Below are 19,651 nucleotides of genomic sequence, written 5' to 3'. Positions count from 1 at the left end.
AGCAGGGAGAGGTGGACTGGTAGTAACACAGGGAGGAAGCAGGGAGAGGTGGACTGGTAGTAACACAGGGAGGAAGCAGGGAGAGGTGGACTGGGAGGAGTAACTGGTACAGGGAGGAAGCAGGGAGAGGTGGACTGGTAGTAACACAGGGAGGAAGCAGGGAGAGGTGGACTGGTAGTAACACAGGGAGGAAGCAGGGAGAGGTGGACTGGTAGTAACACAGGGAGGAAGCAGGGAGAGGTGGACTGGTAGTAACACAGGGAGGAAGCAGGGAGAGGTGGACTGGTAGTAACACAGGGAGGAAGCAGGGAGAGGTGGACTGGTAGTAACACAGGGAGGAAGCAGGGAGAGGTGGACTGATAGTAACACAGGGAGGAAGCAGGGAGAGGTGGACTGGTAGTAACACAGGGAGGAAGCAGGGAGAGGTGGACTGGTAGTAACACAGGGAGGAAGCAGGGAGAGGTGGACTGGTAGTAACACAGGGAGGAAGCAGGGAGAGGTGGACTGGTAGTAACACAGGGAGGAAGCAGGGAGAGGTGGACTGGTAGTAACACAGGGAGGAAGCAGGGAGAGGTGGACTGGTAGTAACACAGGGAGGAAGCAGGGAGAGGTGGACTGGTAGTAACACAGGGAGGAAGCAGGGAGAGGTGGACTGGTAGTAACACAGGGAGGAAGCAGGGAGGGTGGACTGGTAGTAACACAGGGAGGAAGCAGGGAGAGGTGGACTGGTAGTAACACAGGGAGGAAGCAGGGAGAGGTGGACTGATAGTAACACAGGGAGGAAGCAGGGAGAGGTGGACTGGTAGTAACAGAGGGAGGAAGCAGGGAGAGGTGGACTGGTAGTAACACAGGGAGGAAGCAGGGAGAGGTGGACTGGTAGTAACACAGGAAAGCAGGGAGAGGTGGACTGGTAGTAACACAGGGAGGAAGCAGGAGAGGTGGACTGGTAGTAACACAGGGAGGAAGCAGGGAGAGGTGGACTGGTAGTAACACAGGGAGGAAGCAGGGAGAGGTGGACTGGTAGTAACACAGGGAGGAAGCAGGGAGAGGTGGACTGGTAGTAACACAGGGAGGAAGCAGGGAGAGGTGGACTGGTAGTAACACAGGAGGAAGCAGGAGAGGTGGACTGGTAGTAACACAGGGAGGAAGCAGGGAGAGGTGGACTGGTAGTAACACAGGGAGGAAGCAGGGAGAGGTGGACTGATAGTAACACAGGGAGGAAGCAGAGAGAGGTGGACTGGTAGTAACACAGGGAGGAAGCAGGGAGAGGTGGACTGGTAGTAACACAGGGAGGAAGCAGGGAGAGGTGGACTGGTAGTAACACAGGGAGGAAGCAGGGAGAGGTGGACTGATAGTAACACAGGGAGGAAGCAGGGAGAGGTGGACTGGTAGTAACACAGGGAGGAAGCAGGGAGAGGTGGACTGGTAGTAACACAGGGAGGAAGCAGGGAGAGGTGGACTGGTAGTAACACAGGGAGGAAGCAGGGAGAGGTGGACTGGTAGTAACACAGGAGGAAGCAGGGAGAGGTGGACTGGTAGTAACACAGGGAGGAAGCAGGGAGAGGTGGACTGGTAGTAACACAGGGAGGAAGCAGGGAGAGGTGGACTGGTAGTAACACAGGGAGGAAGCAGGGAGAGGTGGACTGGTAGTAACACAGGGAGGAAGCAGGGAGAGGTGGACTGGTAGTAACACAGGGAGGAAGCAGGGAGAGGTGGACTGGTAGTAACACAGGGAGGAAGCAGGGAGAGGTGGACTGGTAGTAACACAGGGAGGAAGCAGGGAGAGGTGGACTGGTAGTAACACAGGGAGGAAGCAGGGAGAGGTGGACTGGTAGTAACACAGGGAGGAAGCAGGGAGAGGTGGACTGATAGTAACACAGGGAGGAAGCAGAGAGAGGTGGACTGGTAGTAACACAGGGAGGAAGCAGGGAGAGGTGGACTGGTAGTAACACAGGGAGGAAGCAGGGAGAGGTGGACTGGTAGTAACACAGGGAGGAAGCAGGGAGAGGTGGACTGGTAGTAACACAGGGAGGAAGCAGGGAGAGGTGGACTGATAGTAACACAGGGAGGAAGCAGAGAGAGGTGGACTGGTAGTAACACAGGGAGGAAGCAGGGAGAGGTGGACTGGTAGTAACACAGGGAGGAAGCAGGGAGAGGTGGACTGGTAGTAACACAGGGAGGAAGCAGGGAGAGATGGACTGGTAGTAACACAGGGAGGAAGCAGGGAGAGATGGACTGGTAGTAACACAGGGAGGAAGGTGGACTGGACTGGTAGTAACACAGGGAGAGGTGGACTGGTAGTAACACAGGGAGGAAGCAGGGAGAGGTGGACTGGTAGTAACACAGGAGGAAGCAGGGAGAGGTGGACTGGTAGTAACACAGGGAGGAAGCAGGGAGAGATGGACTGGTAGTAACACAGGGAGGAAGCAGGGAGAGGTGGACTGGTAGTAACACAGGGAGGAAGCAGGGAGAGGTGGACTGGTAGTAACACAGGGAGATGTGGACTGGTAGTAACACAGGGAGGAAGCAGGGAGAGGTGGACTGGTAGTAACACAGGGAGGAAGCAGGGAGAGGTGGACTGGGAGTAACACAGGGAGGAAGCAGGGAGAGGTGGACTGGTAGTAACACAGGGAGGAAGCAGGGAGAGGTGGACTGGTAGTAACACAGGGAGGAAGCAGGGAGATGTGGACTGGTAGAAACACAGGGAGAGATGTGGACTGGTAGTAACACAGGGAGGAAGCAGGGAGAGATGGACTGGTAGTAAAACAGGGAGGAAGCAGGGAGAGGTGGACTGGTAGTAACACAGGGAGGAGGCAGGGAGATGTGGACTGGTAGTAACACAGGGAGGAAGCAGGGAGAGGTGGACTGGTAGTAACACAGGGAGGAAGCAGGGAGAGATGGACTGGTAGTAACACAGGGAGGAAGCAGGGAGAGGTGGACTGGTAGTAACACAGGAGGAGGCAGGGAGATGTGGACTGGTAGTAACACAGGGAGGAAGCAGGGAGAGGTGGACTGGTAGTAACACAGGGAGGAAGCAGGGAGAGATGGACTGGTAGTAACACAGGGAGGAAGCAGGGAGAGGTGGACTGATAGTAACACAGGGAGGAAGCAGGGAGAGGTGGACTGGTAGTAACACAGGGAGGAGGCAGGGAGATGTGGACTGGTAGTAACACAGGGAGGAAGCAGGGAGAGGTGGACTGGTAATAACACAGGAGGAAGCAGGGAGAGATGGACTGGTAGTAACACAGGGAGGAAGCAGGGAGAGGTGGACTGGTAGTAACACAGGGAGGAAGCAGGGAGAGGTGGACTGGTAGTAACACAGGGAGGAAGCAGGGAGAGGTGGACTGGTAGTAACACAGGAGGAAGCAGGGAGAGGTGGACTGGTAGTAACACAGGGAGGAAGCAGGGAGAGGTGGACTGGTAGTAACACAGGGAGGAAGCAGGGAGAGGTGGACTGGTAGTAACACAGGGAGGAAGCAGGGAGAGGTGGACTGGTATAAACACAGGGAGAGGTGGACTGGTAGGGGAGGAAGCAGGGAGAGGTGGACTGGTAATAACACAGGGAGGAAGCAGGGAGAGGTGGACTGGTAGTAACACAGGGAGGAAGCAGGGAGAGGTGGACTGGTAGTAACACAGGGAGGAAGCAGGGAGAGGTGGACTGGTAGTAACACAGGGAGAGGTGGACTGGTAGTAACACAGGGAGAGGTGGACTGGTAGTAACACAGGGAGGAAGCAGGGAGAGGTGGACTGGTAGTAACACAGGGAGATGTGGACTGGTAGTAACACAGGGAGGAAGCAGGGAGAGGTGGAGAGGTGGACTGGTAGTAACACAGGGAGGAAGCAGGGAGAGGTGGACTGGTAGTAACACAGGGAGGAAGCAGGGAGAGGTGGACTGGTAGTAACACAGGGAGGAAGCAGGGAGATGTGGACTGGTAGTAACACAGGGAGGAAGCAGGGAGATGTGGACTGGTAGTAACACACAGGGAGATGTGGACTGGTAGTAACACAGGGAGGAAGCAGGGAGAGATGGACTGGTAGTAAAACAGGGAGGAAGCAGGGAGAGGTGGACTGGTAGTAACACAGGGAGGAAGCAGGGAGAGGTGGACTGGTAGTAACACAGGGAGGAAGCAGGGAGAGGTGGACTGGTAATAACACAGGGAGGAAGCAGGGAGAGATGGACTGGTAGTAACACAGGGAGGAAGCAGGGAGAGGTGGACTGGTAGTAACACAGGGAGGAGGCAGGGAGATGTGGACTGGTAGTAACACAGGGAGGAAGCAGGGAGAGGTGGACTGGTAATAACACAGGGAGGAAGCAGGGAGAGATGGACTGGTAGTAACACAGGGAGGAAGCAGGGAGAGGTGGACTGATAGTAACACAGGGAGGAAGCAGGGAGAGGTGGACTGGTAGTAACACAGGGAGGAGGCAGGGAGATGTGGACTGGTAGTAACACAGGGAGGAAGCAGGGAGAGGTGGACTGGTAATAACACAGGGAGGAAGCAGGGAGAGATGGACTGGTAGTAACACAGGGAGGAAGCAGGGAGAGGTGGACTGGTAGTAACACAGGGAGGAAGCAGGGAGAGGTGGACTGGTAGTAACACAGGGAGGAAGCAGGGAGAGGTGGACTGGTAGTAACACAGGGAGGAAGCAGGGAGAGGTGGACTGGTAGTAACACAGGGAGGAAGCAGGGAGAGGTGGACTGGTAGTAACACAGGGAGGAGGCAGGGAGATGTGGACTGGTAGTAACACAGGGAGGAAGCAGGGAAGGTGGACTGGTAGTAACACAGGGAGGAAGCAGGGAGAGGTGGACTGGTAGTAACACAGGGAGGAAGCAGGGAGAGGTGGACTGGTAGTAACACAGGGAGGAAGCAGGGAGAGGTGGACTGGTAGTAACACAGGGAGGAAGCAGGGAGAGGTGGACTGGTAGTAACACAGGGAGGAAGCAGGGAGAGGTGGACTGGTATAAACAGGGAGGAAGCAGGGAGAGGTGGACTGGTAGTAACACAGGGAGGAAGCAGGGAGAGGTGGACTGGTAATAACACAGGAGGAAGCAGGGAGAGGTGGACTGGGGGAGGAAGCAGGGAGAGGTAGTAACACAGGGAGGAAGCAGGGAGAGGTGGACTGGTAGTAACACAGGGAGGAAGCAGGGAGAGGTGGACTGGTAGTAACACAGGAGGAAGCAGGGAGAGGTGGACTGGTAGTAACACAGGGAGGAAGCAGGGAGAGGTGGACTGGTAGTAACACAGGGAGGAAGCAGGGAGAGGTGGACTGGTAGTAACACAGGGAGGAAGCAGGGAGAGGTGGACTGGACTAGTAACACAGGGAGGAAACACAGGAGGAAGCAGGGAGAGGTGGACTGGTAGTAACACAGGGGAAGCAGGGAGAGGTGGACTGGTAGTAACACAGGGAGGAAGCAGGGAGAGGTGGACTGATAGTAACACAGGGAGGAAGCAGGGAGAGGTGGACTGGTAGTAACACAGGGAGGAAGCAGGGAGAGGTGGACTGGTAGTAACACAGGGAGGAAGCAGGGAGAGGTGGACTGGTAGTAACACAGGGGAGGAAGCAGAGAGAGGTGGACTGGTAGTAACACAGGGAGGAAGCAGGGAGAGGTGGACTGGTAGTAACACAGGGAGGAAGCAGGGAGAGGTGGACTGGTATAAACACAGGGAGAGGTGGACTGGTAGTAACACAGGGAGGAAGCAGGGAGAGGTGGACTGGTAGTAACACAGGGAGGAAGCAGGGAGAGGTGGACTGGTAGTAACACAGGGAGGAAGCAGGGAGAGGTGGACTGGTAGTAACACAGGGAGGAAGCAGGGAGAGATGGACTGGTAGTAACACAGGGAGAGGTGGACTGGTAGTAACACAGGGAGGAAGCAGGGAGAGGTGGACTGGTAGTAACACAGGGAGGAAGCAGGGAGAGGTGGACTGGTAGTAACACAGGGAGGAAGCAGGGAGAGATGGACTGGTAGTAACACAGGGAGGAAGCAGGGAGAGGTGGACTGGTAGTAACACAGGGAGGAAGCAGGGAGAGGTGGACTGGTAGTAACACAGGGAGATGTGGACTGGTAGTAACACAGGGAGGAAGCAGGGAGAGGTGGACTGGTAGTAACACAGGGAGGAAGCAGGGAGAGGTGGACTGGTAGTAACACAGGGAGGAAGCAGGGAGAGGTGGACTGGTAGTAACACAGGGAGGAAGCAGGGAGATGTGGACTGGTAGTAACACAGGGAGGAAGCAGGGAGATGTGGACTGGTAGAAACACAGGGAGATGTGGACTGGTAGTAACACAGGGAGGAAGCAGGGAGAGATGGACTGGTAGTAAAACAGGGAGGAAGCAGGGAGAGGTGGACTGGTAGTAACACAGGGAGGAGGCAGGGAGATGTGGACTGGTAGTAACACAGGGAGGAAGCAGGGAGAGGTGGACTGGTAATAACACAGGGAGGAAGCAGGGAGAGATGGACTGGTAGTAACACAGGGAGGAAGCAGGGAGAGGTGGACTGGTAGTAACACAGGGAGGAGGCAGGGAGATGTGGACTGGTAGTAACACAGGGAGGAAGCAGGGAGAGGTGGACTGGTAATAACACAGGGAGGAAGCAGGGAGAGATGGACTGGTAGTAACACAGGGAGGAAGCAGGGAGAGGTGGACTGATAGTAACACAGGGAGGAAGCAGGGAGAGGTGGACTGGTAGTAACACAGGGAGGAGGCAGGGAGATGTGGACTGGTAGTAACACAGGGAGGAAGCAGGGAGAGGTGGACTGGTAATAACACAGGGAGGAAGCAGGGAGAGATGGACTGGTAGTAACACAGGGAGGAAGCAGGGAGAGGTGGACTGGTAGTAACACAGGAGGAAGCAGGGAGAGGTGGACTGGTAGTAACACAGGGAGGAAGCAGGGAGAGGTGGACTGGTAGTAACACAGGGAGGAAGCAGGGAGAGGTGGACTGGTAGTAACACAGGGAGGAAGCAGGGAGAGGTGGACTGGTAGTAACACAGGGAGGAGGCAGGGAGATGTGGACTGGTAGTAACACAGGGAGGAAGCAGGGAGAGGTGGACTGGTAGTAACACAGGGAGGAAGCAGGGAGAGGTGGACTGGTAGTAACACAGGGAGGAAGCAGGGAGAGGTGGACTGGTAGTAACACAGGGAGGAAGCAGGGAGAGGTGGACTGGTAGTAACACAGGGAGGAAGCAGGGAGAGGTGGACTGGTAGTAACACAGGGAGGAAGCAGGGAGAGGTGGACTGGTATAAACACAGGGAGAGGTGGACTGGTAGTAACACAGGGAGGAAGCAGGAGAGGTGGACTGGACTGGTAGTAACACAGGGAGGAAGCAGGGAGAGGTGGACTGGTAGTAACACAGGGAGGAAGCAGGGAGAGGTGGACTGGTAGTAACACAGGGAGGAAGCAGGGAGGGAGGTGGACTGGTAATAACACAGGGAGGAAGCAGGGAGAGGTGGACTGGTAGTAACACAGGGAGGAAGCAGGGAGAGGTGGACTGGTAGTAACACAGGAGGAAGCAGGGAGAGGTGGACTGGTAGTAACACAGGGAGGAAGCAGGGAGAGGTGGACTGGTAGTAACACAGGGAGGAAGCAGGGAGAGGTGGACTGGTAGTAACACAGGGAGGAAGCAGGGAGAGGTGGACTGGTAGTAACACAGGGAGGAAGCAGGGAGAGGTGGACTGATAGTAACACAGGGAGGAAGCAGAGAGAGGTGGACTGGTAGTAACACAGGGAGGAAGCAGGGAGAGGTGGACTGGTAGTAACACAGGGAGGAAGCAGGGAGAGGTGGACTGGTAGTAACACAGGGAGAAAGCAGAGAGAGGTGGACTGGTAGTAACACAGGGAGGAAGCAGGGAGAGGTGGACTGGTAGTAACACAGGGAGGAAGCAGGGAGAGGTGGACTGGTAGTAACACAGGGAGGAAGCAGGGAGAGGTGGACTGGTAGTAACACAGGGAGGAAGCAGGGAGAGGTGGACTGATAGTAACACAGGGAGGAAGCAGAGAGGTGGACTGGTGGTAGTAACACAGGGAGGAAGCAGGGAGAGGTGGACTGGTAGTAACACAGGGAGGAAGCAGGGAGAGGTGGACTGGTAGTAACACAGGGAGGAAGCAGGGAGAGGTGGACTGATAGTAACACAGGGAGGAAGCAGGGAGAGGTGGACTGATAGTAACACAGGGAGGAAGCAGGGAGAGGTGGACTGGTAGTAACACAGGGAGGAAGCAGGGAGAGGTGGACTGGTAGTAACACAGGGAGGAAGCAGGGAGAGGTGGACTGGTAGTAACACAGGGAGGAAGCAGGGAGAGGTGGACTGGTAGTAACACAAGGAGGAAGCAGGGAGAGGTGGACTGGTAGTAACACAGGGAGGAAGCAGGGAGAGGTGGACTGGTAGTAACACAGGGAGGAAGCAGGGAGGTGGACTGGTAGTAACACAGGAGGAAGCAGGGAGAGGTGGACTGGTAGTAACACAGGGAGAGGTGGACTGGTAGTAACACAGGGAGGAAGCAGGGAGAGGTGGACTGGTAGTAACACAGGGAGGAAGCAGGGAGAGGTGGACTGGTCGTAACACAGGGAGGAAGCAGGGAGAGGTGGACTGGTAGTAACACAGGAGGAAGCAGGGAGAGGTGGACTGGGAGGAAGCAGGGAGAGGTATAAACAGGGAGGAAGCAGGGAGAGGTGGACTGGTAGTAACACAGGGAGGAAGCAGGGAGAGGTGGACTGGTAATAACACAGGGAGGAAGCAGGGAGAGGTGGACTGGTAGTAACACAGGGAGGAAGCAGGGAGAGGTGGACTGGTAGTAACACAGGGAGGAAGCAGGGAGAGGTGGACTGGTAATAACACAGGAGGAAGCAGAGAGAGGTGGACTGGTAGTAACACAGGGAGGAAGCAGGGAGAGGTGGACTGGTAATAACACAGGGAGGAAGCAGGGAGAGGTGGACTGGTAGTAACACAGGGAGGAAGCAGGGAGAGGTGGACTGGTAGTAACACAGGGAGGAAGCAGGGAGAGGTGGACTGGTAGTAACACAAGGAGGAAGCAGGGAGAGGTGGACTGGTAGTAACACAGGGAGGAAGCAGGGAGAGGTGGACTGGTAGTAACACAGGGAGAGGTGGACTGGTAGTAACACAGGGAGAGGTGGACTGGTAGTAACACAGGGAGGAAGCAGGGAGAGGTGGACTGGTAGTAACACAGGGAGGAAGCAGGGAGAGGTGGACTGGTAGTAACACAGGGAGGAAGCAGGGAGAGGTGGACTGGTAGTAACACAGGGAGGAAGCAGGGAGAGGTGGACTGGTATAAACACAGGGAGAGGTGGACTGGTAGTAACACAGGGAGGAAGCAGGGAGAGGTGGACTGGTAATAACACAGGGAGGAAGCAGGGAGAGGTGGACTGGTAGTAACACAGGGAGGAAGCAGGGAGAGGTGGACTGGTAGTAACACAGGGAGGAAGCAGGGAGAGGTGGACTGGTAGTAACACAGGGAGGAAGCAGGGAGAGGTGGACTGGTAGTAACACAGGGAGGAAGCAGGGAGAGGTGGACTGGTAGTAACACAGGGAGGAAGCAGGGAGAGGTGGACTGGTAGTAACACAGGGAGGAAGCAGGGAGAGGTGGACTGGTAGTAACACAGGGAGGAAGCAGGGAGAGGTGGACTGATAGTAACACAGGGAGGAAGCAGAGAGAGGTGGACTGGTAGTAACACAGGGAGGAAGCAGGGAGATGTGGACTGGTAGTAACACAGGGAGGAAGCAGGGAGAGGTGGACTTGTAGTAACACAGGAGAAAGCAGGGAGAGGTGGACTGGTAGTAACACAGGGAGGAAGCAGGGAGAGGTGGACTGGTAGTAACACAGGGAGGAAGCAGGGAGAGGTGGACTGGTAGTAACACAGGGAGGAAGCAGGGAGAGGTGGACTGGTAGTAACACAGGGAGGAAGCAGGGAGAGGTGGACTGGTAGTAACACAGGGAGGAAGCAGGGAGAGGTGGACTGGTAGTAACACAGGGAGGAAGCAGGGAGAGGTGGACTGGTAGTAACACAGGGAGGAAGCAGGGAGAGGTGGACTGGTAGTAACACAGGGAGGAAGCAGGGAGAGGTGGACTGGTAGTAACACAGGGAGGAAGCAGGGAGAGATGGACTGGTAGTAACACAGGAGGAAGCAGGGAGAGATGGACTGGTAGTAACACAGGGAGAGGTGGACTGGTAGTAACACAGGGAGAGGTGGACTGGTAGTAACACAGGGAGGAAGCAGGGAGAGGTGGACTGGTAGTAACACAGGGAGGAAGCAGGGAGAGGTGGACTGGTAGTAACACAGGGAGGAAGCAGGGAGAGATGGACTGGTAGTAACACAGGGAGGAAGCAGGGAGAGGTGGACTGGTAGTAACACAGGGAGGAAGCAGGGAGAGGTGGACTGGTAGTAACACAGGAGGAGAGGGAGTGGACTGGTAGTAACACAGGGAGGAAGCAGGGAGAGGTGGACTGGTAGTAACACAGGGAGGAAGCAGGGAGAGGTGGACTGGTAGTAACACAGGGAGGAAGCAGGGAGAGGTGGACTGGTAGTAACACAGGGAGGAAGCAGGGAGATGTGGACTGGTAGTAACACAGGAGGAAGCAGGGAGATGTGGACTGGTAGTAACACAGGGAGATGTGGACTGGTAGTAACACAGGGAGGAAGCAGGGAGAGATGGACTGGTAGTAACACAGGGAGGAAGCAGGGAGAGGTGGACTGGTAGTAACACAGGGAGGAGGCAGGGAGATGTGGACTGGTAGTAACACAGGGAGGAAGCAGGGAGAGGTGGACTGGTAATAACACAGGGAGGAAGCAGGGAGAGGTGGACTGGTAGTAACACAGGGAGGAAGCAGGGAGAGGTGGACTGGTAGTAACACAGGGAGGAAGCAGGGAGAGGTGGACTGGGGAGAGGTAGTAACACAGGGAGGAAGCAGGGAGATGTGGACTGGTAGTAACACAGGGAGGAAGCAGGGAGAGGTGGACTGGTAATAACACAGGGAGGAAGCAGGGAGAGGTGGACTGATAGTAACACAGGGAGGAAGCAGGAGAGGTGGACTGGTAGTAACACAGGGAGGAAGCAGGGAGAGGTGGACTGGTAGTAACACAGGGAGGAAGCAGGGAGAGGTGGACTGATAGTAACACAGGGAGGAAGCAGGGAGAGGTGGACTGGTAGTAACACAGGGAGGAGGCAGGGAGAGAGTGGACTGGTAGTAACACAGGGAGGAAGCAGGGAGAGATGGACTGGTAGTAACACAGGGAGGAAGCAGGGAGAGGTGGACTGATAGTAACACAGGGAGGAAGCAGGGAGAGGTGGACTGGTAGTAACACAGGGGAAGCAGGGAGAGGGACTGGACTGGTAGTAACACAGGGAGAGGTGGACTGGTAGTAACACAGGGAGGAAGCAGGGAGAGGTGGACTGGTAGTAACACAGGGAGGAAGCAGGGAGAGGTGGACTGGTCGTAACACAGGGAGGAAGCAGGGAGAGGTGGACTGGTAGTAACACAGTAACAGGGAGGAAGCAGGGAGAGGTGGACTGGTATAAACACAGGGAGGGAGAGGTGGACTGGTAGTAACACAGGAGGAAGCAGGGAGAGGTGGACTGGTAGTAACACAGGGAGGAAGCAGGGAGAGGTGGACTGGTAGTAACACAGGGAGGAAGCAGGGAGAGGTGGACTGGTAGTAACACAGGGAGGAAGCAGGGAGAGGTGGACTGGTAATAACACAGGGAGGAAGCAGGGAGAGGTGGACTGGTAGTAACACAGGGAGGAAGCAGGGAGAGGTGGACTGGTAGTAACACAGGGAGGAAGCAGGGAGAGGTGGACTGGTAGTAACACAGGGAGGAAGCAGGGAGAGGTGGACTGGTAGTAACACAGGGAGGAAGCAGGGAGAGGTGGACTGGTAGTAACACAGGGAGGAAGCAGGGAGAGGTGGACTGGTAGTAACACAGGGAGGAAGCAGGGAGAGGTGGACTGGTAGTAACACAGGGAGGAAGCAGGGAGAGGTGGACTGGACTGTAGTAACACAGGAGGAAGCAGGAGAGGTGGACTGGTAGTAACACAGGGAGGAAGCAGGGAGAGGTGGACTGGTAGTAACACAGGGAGGAAGCAGGGAGAGGTGGACTGGTAGTAACACAGGGAGGAAGCAGGGAGAGGTGGACTGGTAGTAACACAGGGAGGAAGCAGGGAGAGGTGGACTGGTAGTAACACAGGGAGGAAGCAGGGAGAGGTGGACTGGTAGTAACACAGGGAGGAAGCAGGGAGAGGTGGACTGGTAGTAACACAGGGAGGAAGCAGGGAGAGGTGGACTGGTAGTAACACAGGGAGGAAGCAGGGAGAGGTGGACTGGTAGTAACACAGGGAGGAAGCAGGGAGAGATGGACTGGTAGTAACACAGGGAGGAAGCAGGGAGAGATGGACTGGTAGTAACACAGGGAGAGGTGGACTGGTAGTAACACAGGGAGAGGTGGACTGGTAGTAACACAGGGAGGAAGCAGGGAGAGGTGGACTGGTAGTAACACAGGGAGGAAGCAGGGAGAGGTGGACTGGTAGTAACACAGGGAGGAAGCAGGGAGAGATGGACTGGTAGTAACACAGGGAGGAAGCAGGGAGAGGTGGACTGGTAGTAACACAGGGAGGAAGCAGGGAGAGGTGGACTGGTAGTAACACAGGGAGATGTGGACTGGTAGTAACACAGGGAGGAAGCAGGGAGAGGTGGACTGGTAGTAACACAGGGAGGAAGCAGGGAGAGGTGGACTGGTAGTAACACAGGGAGGAAGCAGGGAGAGGTTGACTGGTAGTAACACAGGGAGGAAGCAGGGAGATGTGGACTGGTAGTAACACAGGAGGAAGCAGGGAGAGGTGGACTGGTAGTAACACACAGGGAGATGTGGACTGGTAGTAACACAGGGAGGAAGCAGGGAGAGATGGACTGGTAGTAACACAGGGAGGAAGCAGGGAGAGGTGGACTGGTAGTAACACAGGGAGGAAGAGGAGGCAGGGAGATGTGGGACTGGTAGTAACACAGGGAGGAAGCAGGGAGAGGTGGACTGGTAATAACACAGGGAGGAAGCAGGGAGAGATGGACTGGTAGTAACACAGGGAGGAAGCAGGGAGAGGTGGACTGGTAGTAACACAGGGAGGAAGCAGGGGAGAGGTGGACTGGTAGTAACACAGGGAGGAGGCAGGGAGATGTGGACTGGTAGTAACACAGGGAGGAAGCAGGGAGAGGTGGACTGGTAATAACACAGGGAGGAAGCAGGGAGAGGTGGACTGATAGTAACACAGGGAGGAAGCAGGGAGAGGTGGACTGGTAGTAACACAGGGAGGAAGCAGGGAGAGGTGGACTGGTAGTAACACAGGGAGGAAGCAGGGAGAGGTGGACTGATAGTAACACAGGGAGGAAGCAGGGAGAGGTGGACTGGTAGTAACACAGGGAGGAGGCAGGGAGATGTGGACTGGTAGTAACACAGGGAGGAAGCAGGGAGAGATGGACTGGTAGTAACACAGGGAGGAAGCAGGGAGAGGTGGACTGATAGTAACACAGGGAGGAAGCAGGGAGAGGTGGACTGGTAGTAACACAGGGAGGAAGCAGGGAGAGGTGGACTGGTAGTAACACAGGGAGGAAGCAGGGAGAGGTGGACTGATAGTAACACAGGGAGGAAGCAGGGAGAGGTGGACTGGTAGTAACACAGGGAGGAGGCAGGGAGATGTGGACTGGTAGTAACACAGGGAGGAAGCAGGGAGAGGTGGACTGGTAGTAACACAGGGAGGAAGCAGGGAGAGATGGACTGGTAGTAACACAGGGAGGAAGCAGGGAGAGGTGGACTGGTAGTAACACAGGGAGGAAGCAGGGAGAGGTGGACTGGTAGTAACACAGGGAGGAAGCAGGGAGAGGTGGACTGGTAGTAACACAGGGAGGAAGCAGGGAGAGGTGGACTGGTAGTAACACAGGGAGGAAGCAGGGAGAGGTGGACTGGTAGTAACACAGGGAGGAAGCAGGGAGAGGTGGACTGGTAGTAACACAGGGAGGAAGCAGGGAGAGGTGGACTGGTATAAACACAGGGAGAGGTGGACTGGTAGTAACACAGGGAGGAAGCAGGGAGAGGTGGACTGGTAATAACACAGGGAGGAAGCAGGGAGAGGTGGACTGGTAGTAACACAGGGAGGAAGCAGGGAGAGGTGGACTGGTAGTAACACAGGGAGGAAGCAGGGAGAGGTGGACTGGTAATAACACAGGGAGGAAGCAGGGAGAGGTGGACTGGTAGTAACACAGGGAGGAAGCAGGGAGAGGTGGACTGGTAATAACACAGGGAGGAAGCAGGGAGAGGTGGACTGGTAGTAACACAGGGAGGAAGCAGGGAGAGGTGGACTGGTAGTAACACAGGGAGGAAGCAGGGAGAGGTGGACTGGTATAAACACAGGGAGGAAGCAGGGAGAGATGGACTGGTAGTAACACAGGGAGGAAGCAGGGAGAGGTGGACTGGTAGTAACACAGGGAGGAAGCAGGGAGAGGTGGACTGGTAGTAACACAGGGAGGAAGCAGGGAGAGGTGGACTGGTAGTAACACAGGGAGGAAGCAGGGAGAGGTGGACTGGTATAAACACAGGGAGGAAGCAGGGAGAGGTGGACTGGACTTACCTTCTTCCACTGGACAGTGTGTGAGTCTGAGGCCTTGGTCTTACACTGCAGCTCCACCATGTCTCCCGTCATTGTCGACAATGGACCAGCAGGCCTCACACTCATTGGGTCAATGTCTGAGAGGCAGAGAAAAGAGGGATACAAAGAAAGAGGGGGAGGAGGGAGAGAAAGAGGGTGGTGAAGAGAGAGAGAATTCATTAAAATGGATTATGTTCTGGGATCAAAAGCGTACCACCTCAGGGGAGACCGGAGGATGGATGGATACTCACAGTGGACAGAGAGGGTGACTTCTCCATTAAGATCAGCATCCAGATTATCAAAGTCGGTGGCCATACACTTGTACACCCCAGCATCCGAACGCTTGACGGACTTCAGAGTCAAAAGTCCCTCTGCTACTCCTTCCTTAATGTTTATTCCCTGAGCATGAGAGAGAGCAAGAAAGAGGGAGCGAGAGAGGGGTGGAGAGAGGGGGAATGATTGAAAGAGAGAGAGAGATTATTCAATGATTTAAGAGATGAACAGGTTGTACTATGGCAGTACTGTAGGGTTTGTGTATAGCTGCACTGCTGTATAGTCTGAAATGCAGTACATGTGTGCTGGTCCTTACATCCTTGGAGAACTCAATCTCAGGCTGAGGGTTTCCGTCTGTCTCACACATCATCTTCACCTCGTCACCCTCTCTGATTGGCTCAGTGTTCACCAGGACGAAGGTCGCTGTCTCAGAGGGATCTGGATAAGAGGGAGGGAGAGAGGGAGAGAGGGAGAGAGGGAGAGAGAGGGAGAGAGCAAGAGAGAGAGAGAGAGAGAGAGAGAGAGAGAGAGAGAGAGAGAGAGAGAGAGAGAGAGAGAGAGAGAGAGAGAGAGAGAGAGAGAGAGAGAGAGAGAGAGAGAGAGAGAGAGAGAGAGAGAGAGAGAGAGAGAAAGAAAGAAAGAGAGAGAGAAAGAAAGAGAGAGAGAAGAAAGAAAGAAAGAGAGAAAAGAAAGAAAGAAAGAAAGAAAGAAAGAAAGAAAGAAAGAAAGAAAGAGGGAGGGAGGGAGGGAGGGAGGGAGGGAGGGAGGGAGGGAGGGAGGGAGGGAGGGAGGGAGGGAGGGGAGGGAGGGAGGGAGGGAGGGAGTTCAAAAGGGTGATGAATGACAGGCTGGTCTCAGGACTGCAGTTTCTGACAACAATAATAGGATGATGGACAGAGAGCACCGAGAGAAAAACAAAGAGTAGGGGCGGACAAACAGAGAGACAGAAAAAGAGAGAGTAGGAGACAGATGCAGACAGACAGACAGACAGACAGACAGACAGACAGACAGACAGACAGACAGACAGACAGACAGACACTCACTCACAGTTGAGGGTGAGGGAGAAGGTGTCAGAGTCGATCTGTTTGATCATGTCGTTGGGCATGCTGTACTCCACGGTGCAGTGGTACACGCTGTCCTTGTCAGCCTTCTGGGGCTGCATCATCAGGGTGCTGGTGATGGTGAACAGACCTGATGCTTCCTTTACCACTGAAGGCACCATGTACACCTCTGGAGGGGGAGAGAGAGAGGTAGAACACAAGGGGCTGACTGGAATGAGACAGAATTTATTCCCGGGATATGCAGTTGTCAGGAATTGACTTGATTCTATGCTTGATGCTTCTGACTGTACAATGTAGTAGTAAATCAAATCAAAAATCTAATCAGATGTTATTGGTCACATAAACGTGTTGAGCAGATGTTATCGCGGGTGTCGTGAAATGCTTGTGTTCCTAGCTCCAACAGTGCATTAATATCTAACAATACACACAAATGTAAAAAGTAGAAGAATAGAATATACGACAATATGTATAGACATTATGGACAGTATATGGATAGAATATGTAATATGTCTGTAGAATACTAGAATAAAGTATATACACATGAAGTGGGTAAAATAGTATGTTAACATTATTATGAAGTGGGTAAAATAGTATGTTAACATTATTATGAAGTGAGTAAAATAGTATGTTAACATTATTATGAAGTGGGTAAAATAGTATGTTAACATTATTATGAAGTGAGTAAAATAGTATGTTAACATTATTATGAAGTGAGTAAAATAGTATGTAAACATTATGATGAAGTGGGTAAAATAGTATGTTAACATTATTATGAAGTGAGTAAAATAGTATGTAAACATTATTATGAAGTGGGTAAAATAGTATGTAAACATTATTATGAAGTGGGTAAAATAGTATGTAAACAGTATTATGAAGTGGGTAAAATAGTATGTAAACATTATTATGAAGTGGGTAAAATAGTATGTTAACATTATTATGAAGTGGGTAAAATAGTATGTTAACATTATTATGAAGTGGGTAAAATAGTATGTAAACATTATTATGAAGTGGGTAAAATAGTATGTAAACATTATTATGAAGTGGGTAAAATAGTATGTAAACATTATTATGAAGTGGGTAAAATAGTATGTTAACATTATTATAGTGACCAGTGTTCCATTATTAAAGTGACCAGTAATTCCATGTCTATGTACACAGGGCAGCAGCCTCTAAGGTGCAGGGTTGAGTAACCAGGTGGTAGCCAGCTAGTGACAGTAACTAAAGTTCAGGCCAGGGTGCTGCGCGGAGGCCGACTGTAGTAATACTGTAGTGGTAGGTGGTTGTAGGACACTGTAAAAAGAATCTAGCTGTTTCAACTAATTATTAATAAGTAACAGGTCCCATAGCTGGGTTTTGTTTTACATGGTGGCGCAGTAGGAAGATCGGAATGAACTGAACCAAGAGGTTGTGAGGTCAAATCGCAGGTAAGGAAAATGAATAAGAATTACTGTATACATGAATATGCTAAATGTAATCATGTCAACATGTGTCAAATATGTAAGTTGAAAACATGTTAAAAGCCCTGTTGAGAGTAGGGGGCAGTGTTTGGATGAAAAACGTACCCAAATGAAACTGCCTATTTCTCAGGCCCAGAATCTAGAATATGCATATAATTGTCATATTAGGATAGAAAACACTCTAGAGTTTCCAAATCTGTCAAAATATTGTCTGTGAGTATATAACAGAACTGATATTTCAGGCAAAAACCTGAGGAAAATCTAACAAGGAAGTGACTAAGAGAAACGAATCTCCCTGTTCCATTGCATGCCTTCCCTCCATTTAAAGGGATATATTAACTAGATTCCTTTCCCTATGGCTTCTACATGGTGTGAACAGTCTTTAGACATAGTTTCAGGCTTTTATTCTGAAAAATTAGCGAGAAGGATCACATCGCGTCAGTGGATGGCTGGGTGCCAGCAGAGTTTTGCATGCTCAACATCTTGGAGCAGACATTTTCTCTCTCTCTCTCCTATTGAAAAAGCTACGGTCCGGTTGAAATATTATTTATTATTTATTGTAAAAACAACCTGAGGATTGATTATAAAAAACGTTTGACATGTTTCTACGAACTTTACGGATACTATTTGGAATTTTCGGCTGCCCGTCATGACCGCACGAGCCTGTGGATTTCTGAACAAAACGTGTCAACGAAATGGAGGTTTTTGGATATAAAAATAATCTTTATCGAACAAAAGGAACATTTATTGTGTAACTGGGAGTCTTGTGAGTGCAAACATCCGAAGATCATCAAAGGTAAGCGATTCATTTTATTGCTTTTCTGACTTTCGTGACCATTCTACTTTGCTGCTAGCTGTTTGTAATGTTTTGTCTGCTGAGATAGAGGTCCTAACATAAACGCTTGGATAGCTTTTGCTGTAAAGCTTCTTTTTTTTTTTAATCTGACACGCCAGGTGGATTAACAACAAACCAAGCTGTGTTTTGCTATATTGCACTTGTGATTTCATGAAAATTAAATATTTTTGTAATTTAATTTGAATTTGGCATTCTGCAATTCAGCGGATGTTGACGAAAATGATCCCGCTAACGGGATGGGTGCGCCAAGAAGTTAAAAGCATGGTGTGTGTAACTGGTACTTTTTAGGTAAGATGAACAGAGAACAAGTTCTAGTTGAATCAACACACCAGACAAGTTGAGAAAACACATAATTTTAAGTTTACAAAGTTTTTGCCTATGTTTTCTCACATTGGTGCTAAGTTTTAGACTGAAAAGTTGAGTAAACAAAAGAAATGTCTGTGTAACCAGTTACTTAATAATAATTTGTTGAAACACTAGCATATTTTTGTTTACAGTGTAGTAGTAGTAGAAGTAAGTAGAGGGAGTGTATACTCACTCTCTTTGTTGTCCTTGACCTCAGGCAGAGGCTTAGAGTCCTGGAACCAGATGATCCTGGGCTGGGGGTGACCGTTATGGCTCACACACTGGCCCACCTGACACACACACACACACACACACACACACACACACACACACACACACACACACACACACACACACACACACACACACACACACACACACACACACACACACACACACACACACACACACACACACACACACAGAGGAGGGGAAAGATACTCAGCAACTGGAGGACAATGGAAGAACATTAGAGGACAATAGAAGAACATTAGAGGACAATGGAATAACATTAGAGGACAATGGAAGAACATTGGAGAACAATGGAAGAACATTAGAGGACAATGGAAGAACATTATATAACAATGGAAGAACATTAGAGGACAATAGAAGAACATTAGAGGACAATGGAAGAACATTGGAGAACAATGGAAGAACATTAGAGGACAATGGAAGAACATTAGAGGACAATGGAAGAACATTAGAGGACAATGGAAGAACATTGGAGAACAATGGAAGAACATTGGAGAACAATGGAAGAACATTAGAGGACAATGGAAGAACATTAGAGGACACTGGAAGAACATTAGAGGACAATGGAAGAACATTGGAGGACAATGGAAGAACATTAGAGGACAATGGAAGAACATTAAAGGACAATGGAAGAACATTAGAGAACAATGAAAGAACATTGGAGAACAATGGAAGAACATTAGAGGACAATGGAAGAACATTAGAGGACAATGGAAGAACATTGGAGAACAATGGAAGAACATTAGAGGACAATGGAAGAACATTA

At 51.9% G+C, this 19,651-nt stretch overlaps 1 protein-coding gene across 2 annotated transcripts in view; it reads right to left on the bottom strand.

Moving 5' to 3' along the window:
- LOC118364091 (basal cell adhesion molecule-like) overlaps positions 1-19,651 on the bottom strand; it is a 143,399-nt gene that overhangs the window by 22,780 nt on the left and 100,968 nt on the right. For both annotated transcript variants that reach the window (XM_052489977.1, XM_052489978.1), the window contains exons 5-9: positions 18,827-18,923; positions 15,962-16,144; positions 15,231-15,352; positions 14,893-15,040; positions 14,624-14,739 (exon numbers count right to left, since the gene is read on the bottom strand). In XM_052489977.1, coding sequence (XP_052345937.1) covers positions 14,624-14,739; positions 14,893-15,040; positions 15,231-15,352; positions 15,962-16,144; positions 18,827-18,923 — 666 coding nt within the window. The remainder of the gene's footprint in view (positions 1-14,623; positions 14,740-14,892; positions 15,041-15,230; positions 15,353-15,961; positions 16,145-18,826; positions 18,924-19,651) is intronic.

This window comes from Oncorhynchus keta, chromosome 31 (genome assembly GCF_023373465.1).
Source record: "Oncorhynchus keta strain PuntledgeMale-10-30-2019 chromosome 31, Oket_V2, whole genome shotgun sequence".
In the NCBI taxonomy this organism is placed as follows: Eukaryota; Metazoa; Chordata; class Actinopteri; order Salmoniformes; family Salmonidae; genus Oncorhynchus; species Oncorhynchus keta.
This window is presented reverse-complemented; position numbering and strand designations above follow the sequence as displayed.